General features: G+C 45.0%; 1 protein-coding gene across 4 annotated transcripts; it reads right to left on the bottom strand.

The window, feature by feature from the left end:
• Positions 1-4,178: 4,178 nt before the first annotated feature.
• LOC132710788 (vomeronasal type-2 receptor 26-like) lies at positions 4,179-19,579 on the bottom strand. Of its 4 annotated transcripts, XR_015730051.1 has the most exons (5): positions 19,429-19,579; positions 18,618-18,856; positions 10,341-11,072; positions 9,421-9,571; positions 7,455-8,133 (listed from the first exon to the last, which is right to left on the bottom strand). XR_015730051.1 is itself a non-coding variant. In XM_087879228.1 (4 exons), the coding sequence occupies exons 1-4, from the start codon at positions 19,568-19,570 to the stop codon at positions 9,539-9,541; spliced, it is 1,146 nt and encodes a 381-aa protein (XP_087735354.1). In that variant the 5' UTR covers positions 19,571-19,579; the 3' UTR covers positions 4,179-9,538. The 4 variants fall into 4 exon arrangements, 3 of the variants coding, with proteins under 3 accessions (XP_087735354.1, XP_087735355.1, XP_087735356.1); XM_087879228.1 differs by having other exon boundaries at positions 4,179-9,571; XM_087879229.1 differs by having other exon boundaries at positions 4,179-9,571; positions 19,353-19,439.
• Positions 19,580-20,471: the final 892 nt, after the last annotated feature.

The raw sequence follows: 20,471 nt of genomic DNA, 5'->3' as shown, positions 1-20,471 counted from the left end.
ACACTTGGGTCAGGAAAAATCCCAAGGCTTTAGGATTCCCATCAAACTTCCCAGGAAGGGGGGGGATTTTTGGCTTTTTACGTCTGCGGGGGGGGGGGGGCTGCAAGGCTGGGGTTCTCTGGCCGGCTGCATCTCTCCCTCGAGCTGCCGAAGCCTGGGATGTTGCCTCCTCAAGCTCTTCCTCTCTCCCGCAGGCTGTCTCTTCTGGCTCTCCCCTGGGGCTTGCTCCCCCCTTCTCCACAGGAATTCCAAAAGACTCACAGTTTTTTCTGCTTTCTTCTACATCACGGAAAAGCTGCAAGGCTTGTTCTATCATGAGACATTCTTTCTGTTCCTGCATCCACACTGCCTCTTTTTTTCGGGGTCTGGAAGTTGTCACTCCCCGGGGGTCCTCCCCCCAGTCCGGCAGTCTCCCCACTCCTTTCGACCATCTGGCTTCCTCCGGCTCCAAGCGGAGTTTTTCCAACCATTCTGCAGTCTCCTTTTCCGACTGGAGGGCGGCTGAACTCACTGCCCCCATCTTCTCTTCTCCCTCACTCCCTCGATCTGACATATTTTGAATTTACAGTCCCCTCGGTTTTTGTCCGGGATGACTGGATGTGACTTCCAGCTTTACCTGGGTTGCTATCTTTTCATATTCAGTAAAAGTACTAAATTCTTCAAAATGCTTGAGTTTGGGGTTTTCTTTCCTGGATACTGAAGGAAGCATACCTGACACTAAGTAATAAAAAATGAAAATAAATGAATACTTGAGTTGCCAAGCCAAATGTGTTTGGGAAATAGCTACTATCTGGCCAATGGAATCACAGTTTAGGTTAACTTCCCCAAATCAGGTCAACCTCTAACTTTGGGGTCACAATCTCAATCCAACTGCGACAGCCTGGAGCCAATTTTTGGGCCTTAAGCCTTGCAGATTTTTTCTAGCACACTTCACTGCCAGCCAGCCAGCCAGCCACAGCCCCTTTCCTGAGACAAGGACCTTCGACATGGTGGATGAGGAGTTTGGTGACAGGTATGGAGGCTGCAGACATGGCAGGTATCAGCATGTCTGTCGTGTTTGGTTGAACCTCATTTCATTCATTTCCCCCGCTCCTTAATTCTGCCTTAAAGGGGAGGGTCTCTCCCTCCTGAGGAGCCCAGGCGAGGGAGGCCCTGCGATGCCCCCAGTGCTGCCATCCAATCCAGCCACTTTCCAGGGATGCTGAGCAGAGTCTCCATTATGTGGTCCAGACTCCCCAAGGATGCTGGAGGTTGCCAAGGCAACAGCCAGCCAATGAGCTCAGGAGGAGCCTCTGACGTCACAAGCCAAGGCTCTGATTGGCCTGGACCTGAGATTTGAATAATAACCCCCAACTGCCTGCCTTCACCTGGGGGCGGGGCTTATCCATGGATGAACCGACTCTGAAGGGGCTTCAAGCCCCGAATTCCCTTCAGCCACAGCGGCTCCTTCTGAGGGGGGAACCGTTGGTCGCCTGGAGAGGTCGGGGAGCCCCAGATTCTGCCCCTTCTCTGGGGATGGAGCCCAAATTGAAATGTCGCCCCTTGCATCTGGAATGAAAGCTCCAGAGAGTCCAGATTTTCCTCTCCAGGCCCAGATGATGAAGGGGAGCTGAGAGGGAAACACCACAAAAGATTAAATATTATTCATATCCAAAAGGCCTTGTGAAAATGTACCTAAAGGAACACAGGGGTCTTTGCCAGCTTTAGGTGTCCTCCTCACTGCCTGCAGAGGCCAAGTATGGCTTAAGGGCCAGAGTATAGGCTGCCCCCTACAGGCAGTGAGAGGGACCACTAAATCATGGAAGGACCCGGTGGAGGAAGGACCCTGAATGCTGACTGGAATTCTGGGAGTTGAAGTCCACACCTCTTCAGGTTGCTAAGGCTGAGAAAGACGCTCTAGTAAACACTTCACTGGGCAGTTGGACAGATGACCTCTGAGGTCTCTTTCGACTCCATTTGTCCATTATTCTAACTCCTCCCCTCTTTACGGAGGGCAAAAGAATCCTCTCCAAAAAGGGACTTGGGCAACAAAATGGAGGATGCGGGGTCTTTTCCAGCTTTAGCTGTCCCTCTCAGTGCCTGCGGAGGCCAGGTGTGGCTTAAAGGCCAGAGTATAGACTGCCCCCTACAGGCAGTGAGAGGGACAGCTAAAGCGCAGCCTCCTCCATTTTGTGGCGGGAACCTCTAGTAGAAAGAGGGAAAGGAGGAAACTGGATGTAGCTAGAATTCTCTTTGTGGCTTTTTTCATCCCTTTTCAAACTCTGTTCTGTGTGTGGAACTTAATCTCTTCTTTTGGCTGCTTGAATAAAGCCCATCTTGGTTTAAGCCCCGGAGTTTCCTCAGGGCCTCCCTGTCTCCCCCTCAGGCCGGCTGAGCCCCTGAGTCCCAAGGCCAGAGCTTCTCCCCTCAGATCCCATCCTGGCTCCCCAGAATTAGAATATTATGAATTACCCCCATTGAAGCAAATAGCGCTGCTGTTTTCAGATGCACAAAAGGTGTTTGATAACGTGAATTATGGCAATTTATGATAAAACAGTTGAAAATGATGGATTTTGGAGACAGATTCATAAATAGGATCCAAACTATGTATAGAGAGACCAAGCGGGCAAAGGTGAAATGACAAAGAAAATAGATATCAGAAAAGGAACAAGACAAGGATCCCCTTTATCTCCATTATTATTTATATTGACATTAGAGGTTTTAAATAGAAAAGTGAGACAGGAAAAGGAAATAAAAGGAATGAAAATAAAAAAAGAATATAAATTACAAGCATTTGCAGATGATTTGGTGTTTATCATGGAAGCTCCAATAGAGACAGCGCCAAACTATTAGAGCAAATAGAAGAATATGGGAAAGTAGCAGGACTGAAAATCAACAAAGATAAGACAAAAATATTAGTTAAATATATGAGAGAAAATCAAAAGAAGGAGATGACAGAGACACTGGACATCCAAATTGTGAAGAAAGTGAAATATTTGGGTATCCATCTGACATCAAGATGTGCAACGCTCAAGGAAGACAATTATTATAAACTGAAAAAACAAATCAAAACAGACCTGGAGAAATGGAGAAACTTGCAATTACCACTAATGGGTAGAATAGCATTAATAAAAATGAATGTATTACCAAAAATATTATTTTTCTTTCAAACTATACCAATAAAACTGGAGAAAAAAATACTTTGAAGAGCTGAAGAAAATAAGGTGGAAATATGTATGGCAAGGAAAGAGCAAGAATTAACATTAAAATGCTACAAGATGCAAGAACTAGAGGTTGCTTGGCTTGGTGGACGTGGCAGAGGAAGGTTACTGCAAAATCCCCATTTCCTCCTGATCAGCTGGGACTCTGGAGGCAGAGAATAGATGGGGGTGGGGCCAGTCAGAGGTGCAATTTACTGGTTCCCCAAACTACACAAAATTTCCGCTACTGGTTCTCCAGAACTGGTCAGAACCTGCTGAAACCCACCTCTGTTCCAGTCCTGCCTTAGTACTTTTTGATTGGGGTGTGAAACTTGGAAAAATGTTCTGAGATTGATGTGGGATATCAGAATTGGGGATTCCTAGAGTGTGAGATGGCCAAGTGTCCAATATTGTGTGGTTTGATGGAGGAAAGTGAAATTGTGGGAAAAGACCACTTCCATGTTGGGCAAAGCCATAAGTCTCTCTGCCTTCTTCTGCTTGTGAGAGAACCAGAGGAATTTGTGTGGTCACTGTGAATCTTAGACTGATCTTGGTCGGATCCATCAGAGCTTTTCTTATCTCCTTAGAATGGAATTTGCAAAGTGATCCTGTTTGCAATTAGGAGCCATTATAAGACATAAAAATTGATTCCCAATTGATCAGCAATCTGTGTGGTTGGAGAGCAGAACAGCTTCCATGGGTGCCTCTTCCTAGAAACCTGAAAGTCCCCCCCCTCTTATTCACCCCCTTCTTGGACCTGGATGAATATTATGCAGCACTGAAGGTTTGTGACCTGGTCAATGATGTGGCTGCCTTTAGACAGGATCCCCTCAACCTCCTCCTGGGGAGAGTCTCAAGGTCCCCTTTCTCTGGGGATCTTCTCCAGCCCTTCACAGACAAGAAATGCTTTACGTACAAATTGTAAAGTGGAAAACTAAACAGCCTGAAAACTGCTATATTATTTCTCTGGTTGATGAAAGAAAAAATATACAGTGGAAATTTCTTTACACACTTTAATTTTTTTATTTACTTTATTTTTTTTATTTTGGTGTAAAGTACCAAACAACAAATAAAAACAACCCCAAACTGAAATCCCAGACAGTTCTTCTGCTGAATTCTTTCTGCAAAGGAGGTTTTTATGAGGAAATCAAGAAAGAATTATATAAGAGAGATGAAGATTTCCCTCTTCAGCTGAGAGCCAGTCAAACATGGCATTTCACATCATTCTGGCATTTTCACGGAGAGGATCAGGCAACCAGGCTGGTTCCCACAGCTTCTTCCTGACCTCTTTTCCTGCTCACTCTCTCTCTCACACACTTTTAGCTGTAGGAAGAAGTGTCTGAATTATTTTTTATAAAGTGTCACATTTAGTAGCTGTTGCTGAACACCAAATTTCTCTGAATGACTTCTCCACAGTTCTCTTTAGCAAAATTTATTGAGCTAAGAAGATACAAGAATTAGAGTTATTTCTCATTTGGAAACATGTGGATATTATTATTATTTGACTCCTGAATACTATTTAAGAGGAAATAATTAATGTGTACTTTCAAATGAAAGAACATTTTACAATCCCTTTAAATATTAGGGTGTTACGTCTCATGCTTTTACATTTGTTCTGGCTGTGAGCTGCTCCTTTGTGTTGAGGTCTGGCCTCAGAAGGATAATGTAGCACTTGGGGATGAAGATGCAGCCCAGCAGACCAGCACTGGAGGCCAGGATGGAGAAGACCTGCACAGCCACCATGGATTTCCCTTTGGTGCTCAGGTAGGTGGGCACAAAAGTCACCCAGACACTGCAGAAGACCAGCATGCTGAAGGTGATCAGCTTGGCTTCGTTGAAGGCCCCAGGCAACTTCCTGGCCAGGAAAGCCACCGTGAAGCAGATGGCAGCCAGGAAGCCCATGTAGCTGAGGGTGACGTAGAACATGACAACGGCCCCTTCGTTGCATTGCAGGATGATCTCTCCAGGCTGGGAGTGGAGGTCAGAGTCAGGGAAGGGGGGAGAAACTCCCAGCCAGGTGGAGGAGATGATAATTTGGACTGCAGAACAAGAGAAGATGATGGAGTTGGCCAAGCTCTTCCCCAACCATCTCTTCACTCGGTTTCCTGGTTTTGTGGCCAGGAAGGCCAGCACCACCATGATGGTTTTGGCCAAGAGAGAAGAAACGGCAACTGAGAAGATGATGCTGAAGACCGTTTGTCGGAGAAGGCAGGTGGCTTTCCTTGGTTGACCAATGAAGAGAGAAGGAGACAAGAAGCAAAGCAGGAGGGAGACCAGGAGGATGTAGGAGAGGTCCCGGTTGTTGGCTTTGACAAGGGGAGTTTCTAAATACTTAATGAAGATGATTAAAACAAGACCTGTGGTTAGGAAGAAGAGAAGGGCAAAAGAGACCAGGATGATGCCCAGATATTCTTCATAAGACAGGAAGGTTACAACTTTGGGGATACATTGGACTCTGTCCACATTTGGATATTTATCATCGGGGCACTTGGTGCATTTTTCAGTATCTGAGAAAAGGAAAAAGCAATATTTCCTCAATATTCTGTCCTTTACATTTCAAGAAGTCCTTTTTTTTTTTTGGACTGATTCCAGCAATATTTTTCAAGATGTGTTCTTTAACTATTCCACAGAAAATAATGATAATATACTTTTCTAATATATTTATAGCTAACTATATGAAATTGGAGGATTAGTGCATTTTACATAAACACAAAAAAGAGTTGAACTTCAAGGCATATTTTAATTTGCACTTTCATCAAAGTGCTGTGGATAAATCCATTTCCACCAGGCCTTCCTTTCCTCCAGTGTCACCCACCTTCCTGAGTGGAGAAGGTCCCCTCCGGACAAGGAACGCAGTCATAGCAGCAAACTGGCTCTCCTTCTCGAGCCCTCTTGACAAATCCAGGATGACAACTTTCCACACATTTGGACTGAGGCAGGGACTGAGCAGAAAAACAAGGAATGCCAAAGAAAATGTGTTAGGACTCTCCATCCATGGAAAATGGGGAGAGAAATGGACATTAGACAAGTAGCCTCTATGCTTCACTGAGGTAAATATGAAATCTCTGACTCCTTCCAAACAGATCTAGGAGATGTGACCCTGGAAGTTCTTCCCTTAGTTCCTTCCTTTTGCTTCTGACACAACACGTTGGAATAATAAAGGACTTTTCGACTTAATAAATTCTGGAAGGATGGAATTGAGAAAAGATTTAAGCATTGTGACAAATGTAAAGGTTCCTCCTCATGACTGTATTAAAATGCATTCCTCCACTCTTCATCTATCTATCCATGGTGATGATGATCATATTAAATTTTTAAATACAGTCATTGTCAAAGATTTATTAAACTATTTTATTTAATAAAGATTTATTTAAGTAGAGTAAAATGTTATTAAAAAGGAAACTTCTGACCAGTAGGGTCTGGAAAGGTTTCTTCTGGACTACAGAAAGCCTTGCAAAGCTGGTCCCCTTTGACACTAGTTCAAAACAGTCTCCCCGTTAAGAGACAAAGCAAAAATTCCTCATAAATTATAGCTGATGATGTTACCTAGTTGGGTAATGAAATGCCTGGAAGAAAACAAGCAAGCTCAGAGAGCACCAAGGAGCCCTCATGTCAGTCCTGAGCTACCAATATTCTCCTTTATTAAGACTGAAGGTTTCTGCATAGTTTCTAGAACTGTAGTGAGATTGAGGGGAGATCATGAGAAGGTTCCCTGAAAAAGACTGAGTCGCCAATCTTTGGCTGCAACAGAGGGGACATGAGTGTGAGTCCTGGATCAGAAGGAGATATTTCTAAGGTCCATCTAGTTAGCCAAGAAAAAGTCCTTTGTGTTGAAGAACTTCAATTAGGAGACTCCAACTGGCATGGAAAGACAGACCCACATTTAATAGTAGTTGAATTTGGAGACTCCTTTTCAAGCAGAGGGACCGAAGATAGCTAACACTCAAGATCAACAAGGCCATTCATTTTCAGATGAAGAGCCCTCTTAATTAGCAAAGGCCAAATCTAAGTAGCATTTCCTGTCACAATCTGTCTCCTTACTTCTGATATCGGGAAGACCTTTTCTTTGAACTAAAGTTGTGTTTCAGGTTTCTGGGACAAGGGATTCTCTCACTGGTCACTCTCATTTTATGTGACCTGAAAGTCTTGGACCTCCTTCCTAGGGGCAGAAGATCAATTGCTCCCCCCAGTTGGGTGAAAGACAGATAGGGCTAACTTTGACCAGGTCTGGACTACTTAAAAACATCACAGACCATGGACCTGCCCTTTCAGGGAACCATTTCCCAACCTCCTTTCCCTAAGCAGGACAAGAGGAAGCTTCTCTCCCAATGGAACCCCCAGGAGCTCCATCCAGCCATGATCCAATTTCATCTCATTCAGTCCAAACCTCAATTCAGGGTCTCTTCAACAGAATCCCCTTCAGCTTTGCTCTTTCAGGACAAGGAACAAGCAAACCTGAGGCTCTTAACAACACAACCTCCAGCACTTGAGGGTTTCTCATCCCAGGTTGGACATGGCTGAACCAGCTACAAAGAGTCTTCAGTATTACAGCAGCTGAAGAACAGCTTGGTCGATAGTGCTGAAGGCTCCCAAGTGGTCTATAGAAAGAAAACTATAAGGTTTCTACTCCCCATGTTCAATTCTCAATGAAGGTCATGGACCCTGGAAACTAGGCTTAGTCCACATGAAATGGGTCCCAAATCTTTGGAAAAAAGAGGAATCACACCAAAATTTCTCCCACCTGGTTGAGGAACTTTAGCTGTGAAAGAGCATTCTGGTTGATAGTAAGTCTCTGTCTTTCCAAAGTCCCCATTCGAAGTTTGATGGGATTCTCCATGGGGCGAATTAAATGGCTCAGGATTGCCAGATCTGCTGCTACATCTCCATTTTGATCCAAGTAGAGTTTTATAATGGAAATATTGCAATACTCATTCTTCTGCAGGAAAGGATGGAACTAGAAGGGGAACATCCAGGAAGTTTAACATCTGAAAGCTTTTTTTAAAAAAATCCCCTTTAGCATTTACACATTTGAATCTTTTTTCTACAGCTGCCTAACATCAAAATATACATTTAGAAAAATAGGCGTTACTCCCTTCATAAATAAAACCAATGTTCAGCAAATTGCTCAACCCTATATTGGCAAAATATATATTAACAAAAAATAATTGATGCAATTGGTAAATTATAGGGGACATTCTAAAGCAGATGATAAATGAATCATAGGGAAAAAATTATTTATAAATGCCTGGAAAACATCAGGTTGATTATGAAAAATGGTTCATTTAGTGACCATTTCAAAGTCATTTCAGATCTCTTCCATGTTGCTCCAGAGGGAGGAGGGGAAATGGGGCAATGAGCTCAGTCAGAAGGGAGGAGATTCTGGCTGAAGGAGAGGAAAAAGACCCTGAAAAGAGGAGCCATTTCAGAGCTGAGCCCTCAAAGCAGAGAAGTTCAGCCTCCCCTTCACTGAGGAGGCAAAGACTGAGCAGCCGTCAGTCAGAGAAGCTTTGACTGGAACTCCTGCAGAGAGGAGGGGTTGGGCTAGATGGTCTCAAAGTGTCCTTCAAAGTTATAAAGGTAAAATTCAATTATGCTAATCACAAACCCATAAAGAGATGAGTGTATTTAAAAATGCATACATCCTTTTAAAATTCAGGGGCCTGGTGGCTTAGCAGACTAAAAGCATTGTGATTAACACCACCTGCCTGCAATTACTGTAAGTTCGAATCTCACCAGGCTCAAGGTTGACTCAGCCTTCCATCCTTTCTAAGGTAGATAAAATGAGGACCCAGTTGTGGGGGAAATAAGCTGACTTTGTATAAATATACAAAAGTATGAAGGCTATTGCTTAACGCATTGTAAGCCACCCTGAGTCTCCGGAGAAGGGCGGCATATAAATCAAATTAAAAAAAAAAATTAACTGCGTTTAAAACCAAAATCTATCTGTGGTGGGGCCTGGTGCTTAGAAGATGATATCTCCAGCAATCAGATTGGCCCAACCGTTGATCTTCTGAAGCCCAATGTGGTTGAGAAGGTTCCCCTCCTTCTCCTTTGGGTTCCTTCTCTGAAGGATCTAAGATTGATGGATCCATATTGTTAGAAATAGGAAAGCAGCAATAAAGCAAGGGAGGCAATCTGGTACCCAAAAGGAGCAAAAGTTTATCAAAGCATCTGCAATTAGCACAGCCCCCCAACCCCCCCAAGGCTGTGTGTTCTCCCCACTTCTCTTCTCTCCGTATACCAATGACTGCATCTCTAAGGATCCATCTGTTAAACTACTGAAGTTCGCAGATGGCACAACAGTGATCGGCCTCATTCGAGACTATGATGAATCCGCATACAGACGGGAGGTTGAACAACTAGCCTCGTGGTGCGACCGGAACAATCTGGAACTGAACACATTCAAAATGTAGAAATGGTGGTGGACTTTAGGAGAAATCCTCCCATACTTCCACCTCTCACAATACTAGACAACACAGAATCAACAGTAGAGACCTTCAAAATTCTAGATTCAACCATATCACAATACTTAATTATAGTCATAGGGTTATAATTATAGTCATTCAGTGTTGTACCTTATGATTCTTGATGAACGTATCTTTTCCTTTTATGTACACTGAGAGCCTATGCACCAAAGACAAATTCCTTGCGTGTCCAATCACACTTGGCCAATAAAAAAATTCTATTCTATTCAAATCCACCAGGTGGACCCAGATCAAAGCATGCAAGAGGTTTTATGCCCTTCCTCCCGTCACTCAACACTGTCCTGCTTCCCCATTGGCTGAAGGACTAGCAAGCTCTCGGCCTATCCGGAGCTCCTTTTCAACTCCTGGCCTTATTTTCCCCAGCAACCCACTGTCTCCATGGCCTGGTGTGATTGTGCACCACTAACTTTCCATTGCTCTTTTGCATAAATTGGTTATTTTTGAAATGTGTCCATTAAGCTCTTTCTCAGAAATCCCTCCCCCCCATTTCTTTCTAGACTTTTCTGAACCACTTTGTTCACTCTAAGAACAATACCACTTTAACTAGTTTTTCAAAAAGTTCCTTGACTTTCTAGTCCCTTATTTTCTTTATTTATTACGCAGAAGTGGAAGCTATAATGAAACATTATTTTAGAAGCAATTTTCTTCATATCTGACAATATCGGGACCCCCATACCTGCCACGGCTGCAGCCTTGGAGCCCCCAATCTCCCTTCGCCCTCCTTCCTTCCCCTCCTCCATCTGGAGGAATAGGCAGAGTTCAAGGCCTGGACGAGAGTCTGAATGAGACTGTAGAAAAGGTAATGATTTGTGATCTTTCTTCTGTTCTTTTTCTCCTGGGTCTCCAGTGCGGCTTTCTGGGTGCATCTTCTGCGGCCTTTGACAGAAAAGACGTTCTTTGAAAGAGAACAGCGGAAATAAAGATCTTGAAACTTTCTTTCCACAAAGAAATTGTATTCAAAGGCTTCATCCATTGGCCTTTTTTTTAACAGATAAGCAAAGTTCCAAATACTATGGATGTATTTGTGAAGTCTGTGCTTTTCCAATGTTAATGTTCCCAAAGCTGTACAGATCCAGACTTTCCCTTCAATGGGTCCTGGCAAATGCATAAGTGTTAAATGGAAAGGAAGGATTCTCACCCAAATGGACACATATTCTAGGAAGTGAACAAAGACGTTGACTTGTCTCCACTTAGAGAGAGAATCCCTGAGGGATGCTGTATATCCAGTTGTTGAGAACAGTTGTGATATAACCACACAAATTCCATTCCTGACAAGCACAGGGGGAAAAATCCTCATGAAATTCTCTCCCTTCTCTGTGTCTGAAGCAAAGAGGCCAATCAGGGTCCATCTGAAGTGGAGGAGCACTTGGACAATTGCTGGGTAGTGGAATCCTTCTTTGGGCTCCATCTGATGGAAAAAGGGAAATTTCCTTTTATCACTCAGAGCCTCTGAAACAAGGTTATTACTAATCTGAAAAAAACAATGAAGAAAGCTGTGTTATATTGGGGGTCAGATAAAGTCCAAAACTTTATTTTTTTAATAAATTCAACTTGGTATTGATGAACAAATTAAATAGATTATTGTTGATTAGCAATTATGCCATATCAAGAAACAAAATATTAAGCACAGTGTTAACGACACTGTATATAAAAATGGAGCCCAAGAAACAAATTAAATAAAAAAGAATAAGAATAAAAAAACATATTTCTGTATCACAATTTATTGCAATCAGACCCACATGTCTACGGAGATTCTCAGTCGTCCAGGTTCTTCAGCTCTGGATGAGAAGCAAAAGGTCTTCAAAGAAAAACCAGAAAGTCCAGTTGCCTCTTGAAAAAAGCACCTTTGGGACAATCAGATCCAGATGTGCAGGTGTCAAGTGAGCGTTTCCTTCCAATAAAGGGCCCTATTATATCTTTAATTCTGACTGAACAGCAAATGTTTTGCTTTAACACAAGTTTCCCAATAGGTTGTTTGTCTAATGTGCAGTCCAAGACTCTCATCTCTCTCTTTCTTATGCAGTTGACATTCAATATTCCAGATTCTTGGTGAAGCAATATTTGTTTATTTATTTATCTACCACTTTGATTATTTCTGGGCTTCTTCTCTAGTTACACAAGAGATAAGGAGACCACAGCTCCTAATATAATTTGTCAGATGCATAAACCTAGAGAGCTTTATTTGAAATTCTGCATCTTCTAACCCAGAGAATTTGGGGACTCTGTCAGGTTCCAGAGGTTTAATTGTACACTAAGAAATTCAGCCATGTGGAAAAGGAAGGAGACCCTCTGTGAGTTCTCTGGTTTCATGTATCAGGACACAGTAAAAAGCATCTGGTCTTCAGCAGTTCTTAAAAGGAGGTAAATGCAACCTCAGGTGAACAGCAACACAGGAGATATAACACCCTGTCCTCCTTTATTTTACAGAAAGAGAGCCGAAATGGAGGAGCCAGGTGTGAAAGGCTGAGGACACCCTGACTGCTTCCATGGGTGTGAAGAGGCTGAGAGGAAGCCTGGTGCTGCTGATCAAGGGACCTGGGTTAATCGATCATCACAAGTGTGACGGCCTCTATAAAAGCCAAAGTTTCAGGAATTTTCTGGTCTCCAGCATTGAGGTCTGGGTTAACACAATGCCAAAGGGCAAAGACTCCAGCAGTGATCTGAGAGAAGCCATTGTTGCTGCCTATCAATCTGGGAAGGGTTACAAGGCCATTTCCAAACAATTTAAAGTCCATCTTTCTATAGCAAAGAAAATTATTCAGAAGGGGAAAACATTCGAGGCAGCTGCCAATCTTCCCAGGAGGGACCATCCCAGCAAATTCACCCAAGGTCAGACCGTGCAATGCTCAGAGACATGGCAAAAAAAGACCAAGAGTTCCACCTGAGACTCTACAGGCCTCAGTGAGCCTGTTAAATGTTCCAGTTCCTGACAGCAGAATCAGAAAAAGACTGAAGAAGTTGGGTTTGTTTGGAAGGGTTGCCAGGAGGAAACTTCTCTCTAAAAAGAACATGGCAGCACGGCTGAGGTTTCCCAAGTTGTATCTGAAGAGACCACAAGACTTCTGGAACATTCTCCTTTGGACAGACGAGACCAGAGTGGAGAAGTTTGGCCATAATGCACAGAGCCACGTTTGGTGGAAACCACACACAGCCTATCAGCACCATGACACACCAACCGCCAAGCACGGAGATGGAGGGGAGAGGATTTGGGCTTCTTTTGCAGCCACAGGACCTGGGCACCCTGCGATCATTGACTCGGCCATGGACTCCTCTGTCTACCAAAACATCCCAGTGTCCGATGTGAGACCATCTGACTGACAGCTGAAGCTTGGTGGACTTTGGGTCATGCAAAAGGCTGATGACCCCAAGCCGACCAGCAAGTGGCTGAAAGAGGAAAGGATCCAGGCGTTGCAATGGCCCAGTCAATGCCAGACCCCAACCCAATTGAAATGAGGTGGTGGGGCCTCCAGAGAGCTGTGCAGAAACAAACCCCCACAAACCTCAATGAACTGTTGTAAAGAAGAGGGGGCCAAAATTCCTCCCTCAACATTGTGAGAGACGGATAAAGTCACACAGAAAAGGATTACTTCAAGTTGTTGCTGCTAAAGGTGATTCTACAAGCTATTGTATCATAAGGTGCATTTAGTTTTTCAAACATGGCTTCTCCATTTTGGCTTTCTTTTTGTGAAAGAAATGATCACATGGTGTAATATGTCCTATTTTGTTGTTCATCTGAGGATGTATTTACCTACTTTTAAGAAGTGCTAAAGAGCAAGTAGTTTTTTATCAGATGTCCTGACACATAAAATCGTAAGAACTCAGCGGGTGGACTTTCCTTTTCACATGACTGTATTTCCTCTGATTTTAGAGAAAGACGAAATTGTGGAAATTCCCAACTCAGCTCTGAATCAGCACCTGAAGTCCTTTTATCCACCCCCAAAATACTCCTCAGGTGCTCTGATTGGGTTTGTTCCAGTAGAGATAGATATTAAGCCCCAAACTTCAGTTCAATAGAAGGGCTTGGGGGTAACTTTGGCATTATATTCTCGTCTAATAATTGGGGAGAAAGCTGGATAGCTATGATTTTCTTTTTCAGGTTCACCATTTAAACTTTAAATTCAATCCTGCCATTGCTTTAGGTGAGCTCCTTTGATGACGGCAGATCCAAGATTCCGTCTCAGAGAAAAGTGACACTGAGTAAAGAAAGGTGTTACCTGCTGCATTGGCCACATTTGTTTTCCAAAGACCAAAACTTTTGACTTTGATTGATCAATAATCAGAATTATTCTCTCAGTAGGAGCCACCTTTTCTCCACAGTCCACGCCAGGGGTCGGCAACCTTAAACACTTCAAGAGCCACTTGGACCTGTTTCAGTCAGATCCCTAAAAGTAATACTGCCAATCAATTGGGAGAAAGGGGAGACTTGGATTCGCTTTACTAGCATTGCTTGTGTCAACAGATATTTTACAACCTATATCCTGGCGCCAAAGAGCCCTGATATCAGTAGTGGGATTCAAGTAATTTAATAACCGGTTCTCTGCCCTAATGATTTCTTCCAACAACCAGTTTGCCAAACTGCTCAGAAAGTTCTCCCGAAGTGGTGCGAACCGGCTGAATCCCACCACTGCCTGAGATCCTCTTAACGTGGAGGAATGTTTATGATACCCATGTGGGTTGTTTCACTTTAAAGGATAATGGTGTGAATGCATGTTTGTTCGGGTTCTTAGGGAAACTAGTAAAGAAAACATCTTCACACTTGTGTTTGAACTATCATGTTTCAAGAGTCTTTACTTAAGTTGGAAGGAGAAGCAATCCTTACACCTGCTCTCTATGGATCACTCTGTAATGTGTGTCTCTCTATGTCTTTCTATGTCTCTGTATGTGTGTGTGTGTGTGTGTGTCTCCCCCTCCCTTCGGGTGACTGTCCTCCTCCTCCCCCTCTCCTCTCATAACTCCCTGGCCGGGAGCAAAGCGCAGCAAAGGGGGGTGTGGGGTGGGCGGCCGCTTGCTTAAGGAGGGTCTTAACAGGACACGGCTTCTCTCCTCCACTAATGCTCCAGTCATCGCCTGGCCATGTCATTGCCCACCCCTGGCAGCTCTTCGGCCGTGCACGGAGGGAGCGTCTTTCCTGAGGGAGGAACTTGAACTCTGTTGAGGCCATTGAAAAGTTCTTGTGGATGTGTCATAGTTGCATATTAGGAAGTCATGGGAATTGCCAAAGCAATGTGTTCCTCTCTCTCTTGTCCGACATAGATAGGAATTACCTTGGGGATTTGTGTTGCCATTTCAAAGTGAGGAGTTTCCATTCCTCTCCCATCCCTGGTTGGCCCCGCCCCTCTTATTTCGTTTTTTGGACTCCATCCCGAAGTGGCAGGAAGCGAAGGCTGCCTTAGGTGCAAATGTGGGACGAAGGCAGGTACAGGGCAGCTTCGCTTCTGCACTCTCCGGCGACCCTCCTCCCCCTCCTGCTCTCGTAACCCCCTGGCTAGCTGTGGCTGATCTGGGAGCATGCGCATGCATGGGGAGACCCTCCTTAATTGAGCCACTGCCCTCCCCGTGCCCACCTTTCCTGAACTTTGGCGCTCGCTTGAGGAGAGGAGGGTCTCCCTGTGCCTGTGCATGCTCCCAGCTCAGCCACAGCTGGCCAGGGGGCCACAAGAGGAGAAGGAGGGGAGGAGAGTGCAGGAGCGAAGCTGCCTTGTACCTGCCTTCACACCACATTTGCGCATAAGGCAGCCTTTGCTTCCTGCTGCTTCGGGCTGGAGTCCAAGGAAGAAATGAGGGATGGGGCCAACCAGTGATGGGACAGGGAGCCGTGGCAGAGGGCCTAAAGAGCCGCTTGTGGCTCCAGAGCCGTGTGTTGCCGACCCCTGGTCTACGCAATCTAACCCACAGGATAATTGTCCTGTACTATCTGTTTAAACCAACGTCTATTTAGCAAGTAGGAGCCTCAGTGGCTTAAAGACACTGGATCTGTTCCGGCAGTTCGAGTTCTACCACTGCATGGCGGGGTGAGCTCCCATCATTGCCTCAGCTTCTGCCCACCTACTGTGTTTCCCCGAAAATAAGACCCTGTCTTATATATTTTTTTTGAACCCCGAAATAAGGGCTTGGCCTTATTATTGGGGGGGGGGGTATTATTTTGGGGTTGCAGGAGGCGGCGAGCGTGGCCACCTCATGGCTGCTCCTGTGTTGTGCTGCTGTGACAATGCTCATCAGCTGTTCGCTGGGGCAACCAAAGGTGGGAATCTCCCCGGTGTTCTTGGCACTCGCCCGCCTCCCATCCATCCATCCATCCCTCGCCTGCAAACTCCTGCCATGCTCCTACCTCTCTTCAGGGCGACTCCCGGCAGCCCCAGACATCCAAAGTCTGCGCCACCCGGCTCCCTTTTCCACAGCACCTGGCTCTTTATCGCGAGGGGTGGCATGTGGGGCAGGGGAGAAGCAAGACACGTGGGGCGAGATGTGGCTTGCTCCTCTTGCCATCTCTTCTCCCCCCATCACCAGGGACCGGGGAGACCCGAGACGTGCATCTTACCTGCCTTGCTGCTCTGTCCCGTGTCTCTCTTTTGTCTGCAGGCAAACATTTTGTAGGGTAAAAAAACCCTTGCAAGTTTTATCAAACATCTCGAACTCACAAGAAGTTTGTTTTTACCCTACAATGTGTTTGCCTGCAGACAAGAGCGAGACACACGACAGAGCAGCAAGGCAGGTAAGATGCACGTCTCGGGTCTCCCCAGACCCACCTCTCCCCACCTGCCACCCCCAAATTGCATCCAATTTGGACAGGGGCAGGAAGCCCTGCCATGCACGGCGAGAGGAGGAGAAGAGACGGCAAGAGAAGCGAGCCCTGTCTCGCTCCATGCGTCTCGCTTCTCCTCCACCCCACCTGCTGCCACCCTCGACAAGGAGCCGGGCACTGTGGAAAAGGAAGCCGGGTGGGTGCGGGCTTTGGGCGTCTGGGGCTGCTGGGAGTCGCCTGGCAGAGAGGCGGGAGCGGGGCGGGAGTTTCCCCTTTTCCTTCTCTCCCAAAAGCGGTCCTCGGGCACAGCCACTTCTGCAGCAGCAGACTCGAGACTCACGCTGGCCTTCCAAAGGGTACTGGAGCAGCAGCTATCCACAATTTTTTAACCCTTATTTTGTCCCAACCCACATGGCCCAGTATGGTCGGGACGAAATAAGGGTTAAAAAATTGTGGATAACTGCTGCTATAGTACCTTTTGGAAGGCCGGCGCAAGGCACATGGGGCTCATCGCTTGGCCTCCTGCTGCAGAAGTGGTCCCAATCCATGGCAAAAACAGCCGTGCTTGCTGGAGCTGCCGGCCGGAGCGACACCCATGAGGCAGCTGTTCCATGAACAGAACTGCCTGCTGTAACTCTCACTATTAGGTAAGGAGGGTGTGAGGCGTAAAGGGTGCATCGCTTGGCCCCCGGCTTCTTTTGCAGCCGCAATTGGCTGCAAAAGGGGCCGCGCTTGCTGGAGGCAGCGGTCTGAGCAGCACCCGAGAATCAGCTGTGAATGGCAGCCTGAGCTGCTCAGCTGATCCAATTAAGGGGCCGAGAAGCCCTGAAGTGACCGGGGAAGGGAAGGGCTGTCTCCTGTGCTGGCCATGCCCTCCCCATCACTAGGGCTTATTTTTGGGGGAGGGTATATATTTACGCCACCCCAAAAATCAGGCTTGGCGTTATTTTTGGGACATTTCCTATTTTCACGGAAACACGGTAGCAGTTGAAAAGCATGTGACAACACTAGTGGATAAATAGGTACCGCTTTGGTGGGAAATGTGGCATGTTTGGTACAGATGTCAGGCCCCTAACAATGCTGGACTTGCTTGGATGTGACACCCAACTGTGAGGCACCATCAGTGGTGAGAAAAGGCCCAGATGTTGCCACAGGACACCTCAGCTTTCTGGTGTGGAGCTGGTTCACCCCCTGTGGTGAACCCTGGAGAAGCTCATGGGCACAAACTGAATGGACTCGCACTCTTTGGCAGCGAAACAAATACTATGTACTAACATTGTAGACTCCTGGCTAATTATACCTTTGCCATATGCTAAATAAGTAAATATTTTAGCACTTTAGCCATATACATGAGAATTCGTCCTTAGTCCTGGTAAGTCATTAATATCCAGATTGAAAAACAAGGGTTCAAATATTCATTCTTCTGTGTTGCCCCTTGGTAAGCATTGATCCTTTTTCTCGTGGCTCCATTGAGCCCCAACTTCCCCCTCAAACAAGGGCCTGGATCAGGGCCAACAGGCTAGTTACATTTTGCGGGCAATCAATTTCCTCCATCATATTGATCTGCTCTTTGTGTCAAATGCTGCACTAACATCTATAAAAGCTTGAAAACTGTGGTTTACCCGACTGACATATTGTGTAATTAGATACTTCAAAACTAATCTGTTGACAATATTAGATTATTAATGAATTAATTACTATACAACTTTATGAAACTTTTTACTTTACTTAAACGTTTTTGTTCCTCTGCAAGGAATTCACTTTTGTTCCACCCAATCTCAAATTTACTTAAGAGGAACAAGCAATATATTTCAGCCACAATATCTGTTAGTCTAACGGGCTTGTAATTGCTAGATTCCGTTTTATTCCATTTTTAAATATATATATAGAGAGATGCTACTATTGCCAGCTTGAATACAACTGCATATGGCAGGTGTTATATCTATGTGAAAATCAACATGCCAATAGTTTATCCACAAATAGGATATTTTTTGAATAGCTGAAAAGCTGGGAGAAAATCCTCTTCAATGACCTTATTGCTTTTCAGGCCTTGTATGAGAAATTTGAACAAGAACGTAAAAAAAAAAACCATAACTGACATGTTTGCTAATATGGAGAAAAGCAACTCTTGACTTCCATGGAGAAGACATGGTTGCATCTATTGCTCACCCACCACTCACTTTACCAGAGAGAGAAAAAACACACACAAACCTGTGGGACTTTGTAACGTGCTGCTAATGTTGATGCCTGGATGGAGATGTCCCTGTTAGCTGTATCAAGAAGAGCCAGGAGGTTCTCTTTCCTTCCACAGCCGTAGTTGGGGACATTGGCTTCTCCAGTGGAGAGCATGTCCAGCAAGGCATCTGTAGTGCATAAAGTGTTCAAATAGTTGTCATGGAGGTTGTAGCCCAGTGTGAGGTTGTGCAGGAGCTGGGAGTTCTTGTTGACCCCTTGAATGGTGAAAATGAGTGGTAGGGTGTATACAAAATGGTAAGAAAACACACTGTAGAAAAATGTTCAAGTTATTATCAACAGTAACAACAAACTTTTTAAAAGAATTTATTCTTTTTTGCCTCCATAAGCCTACTGAGTCTCAAGCCAATATTGATCGAAAACCAATAATCGGTTATAGAAATCTGGGAATGGGCTGGGCAGAGGCAACTACAACTGTTTCAGTCCCTCCTTTAAACAAAATGAATTCAAGTGATGAATTCAGGAGTGACTGGGGAGAGGAAAATAATCTGCATTGCCTTCAGGTTTTTTAACCCCATCTTTGGATTTGAGTCTCTTCTTCAAAATAAAAAAGGAGGCAAGTTATAGAAATCAAAATCAATCAGGAAATTAGACAAGTCGATAATATAAAAGTAAGTGAAATAAGAAGAAAAGAAGGAGAGTGTTAGGACTGCAAATGGAGGGGATGCAACTCCATCACCCCGAATGACTTACGCATGAGAAGGTATAGAAGGAGGACTGTCAAAAGGTAACATTATAGGCGATATTAGTGTTTCAGTTGAGACTATACCAATGAGATGATCTCCTGGCCTGTAAAAGCTCCATGGTTGTTGTCCATCCTGGTGCTCCAAACTCAGAGGGCACTTCCTTCTAAGCTTCCCAGAGACTGGATGGGACACAAACAGCATCAGAAGCAGAAGCAGGAGGTCCATAATTCATGGAGCTTTATTAATCCTCTTCCTGTTTCTAACACCCACAGCAGGAACAGTTGGGAGAATTCAAAGCACTCTCAGAAGATGGAAATGCCAGCGACTTTCCTGACATAAACAGAGAAACACTCAGCTTCACCTGGAAAGGAGAAAAAGGTACAATCAAGAGCACAGATCCTGCCTGTCCCAAAACTTGTTCCCACAGAGCTTGACAAAATTCTCCTTTTCTGATGCAAGATCCTTTGCATATGGCTTCAATCTGCTCTCTCTATCACAGGTATGGAGATCTCCAAGGCCCAGATAATCATTATTAATTACAGGGAGAAGCAACTTCTCCTCTTGGGATCCTGAGCTTCTTCTGGGCTCCATGTGCAGAGGAGAAGATGGAGAAAAGCTTGTTTCTGAAAAGCCACAACTACACTCCTGGGGTCAATTCCTGTCGTGGTTGTGGTCCTTCCTGTCAGGACGTGTCAGGAAAGTGATGTTGGAGGAAGATAGTTCAATAACAAGGGAATTGACCTCTGCTGTCCTTCAACCGGGTCCCTTGTCTCCAGGGACTTGCAGGGGAAGGTTACCCAGAAGTATGGAGTTTGGTGCCACTCTAGGTTGGTGACCCTTAACTCTTGTGCTGCCTTTCTTCTAAGGCCAAGGAAGCAATCAGTCCCCTTGGATTCTGCCTAAGGTGAAGAGTGGGGCCTCTTTGGGCTTTTCTTTTATACCAGAACTTCATAAATTGGAGCTGATTTTAAAAAGGGGGACCCCTATGATGTTCCCATCTCTGAGGCTGTGGGGTGAAGCCCCCTTCCCTAAAAAGCCTCCGAGTGCTTTGAAGCTGCTCTTGGGGCCCCTGAGTCCCTGGTTCATTGGGATCCATTGTTGACAGATTGTGCCTCTTCTCTGGATG

The sequence above is a fragment of the Pantherophis guttatus genome, chromosome 15, assembly GCF_059756535.1.
Source record: "Pantherophis guttatus breed Tessera chromosome 15, ASM5975653v1, whole genome shotgun sequence".
Classification (NCBI taxonomy): Eukaryota; Metazoa; Chordata; class Lepidosauria; order Squamata; family Colubridae; genus Pantherophis; species Pantherophis guttatus.
Note: the sequence above shows the minus strand (reverse complement) of the source record. Positions and strands in the feature narration are given on the sequence as shown.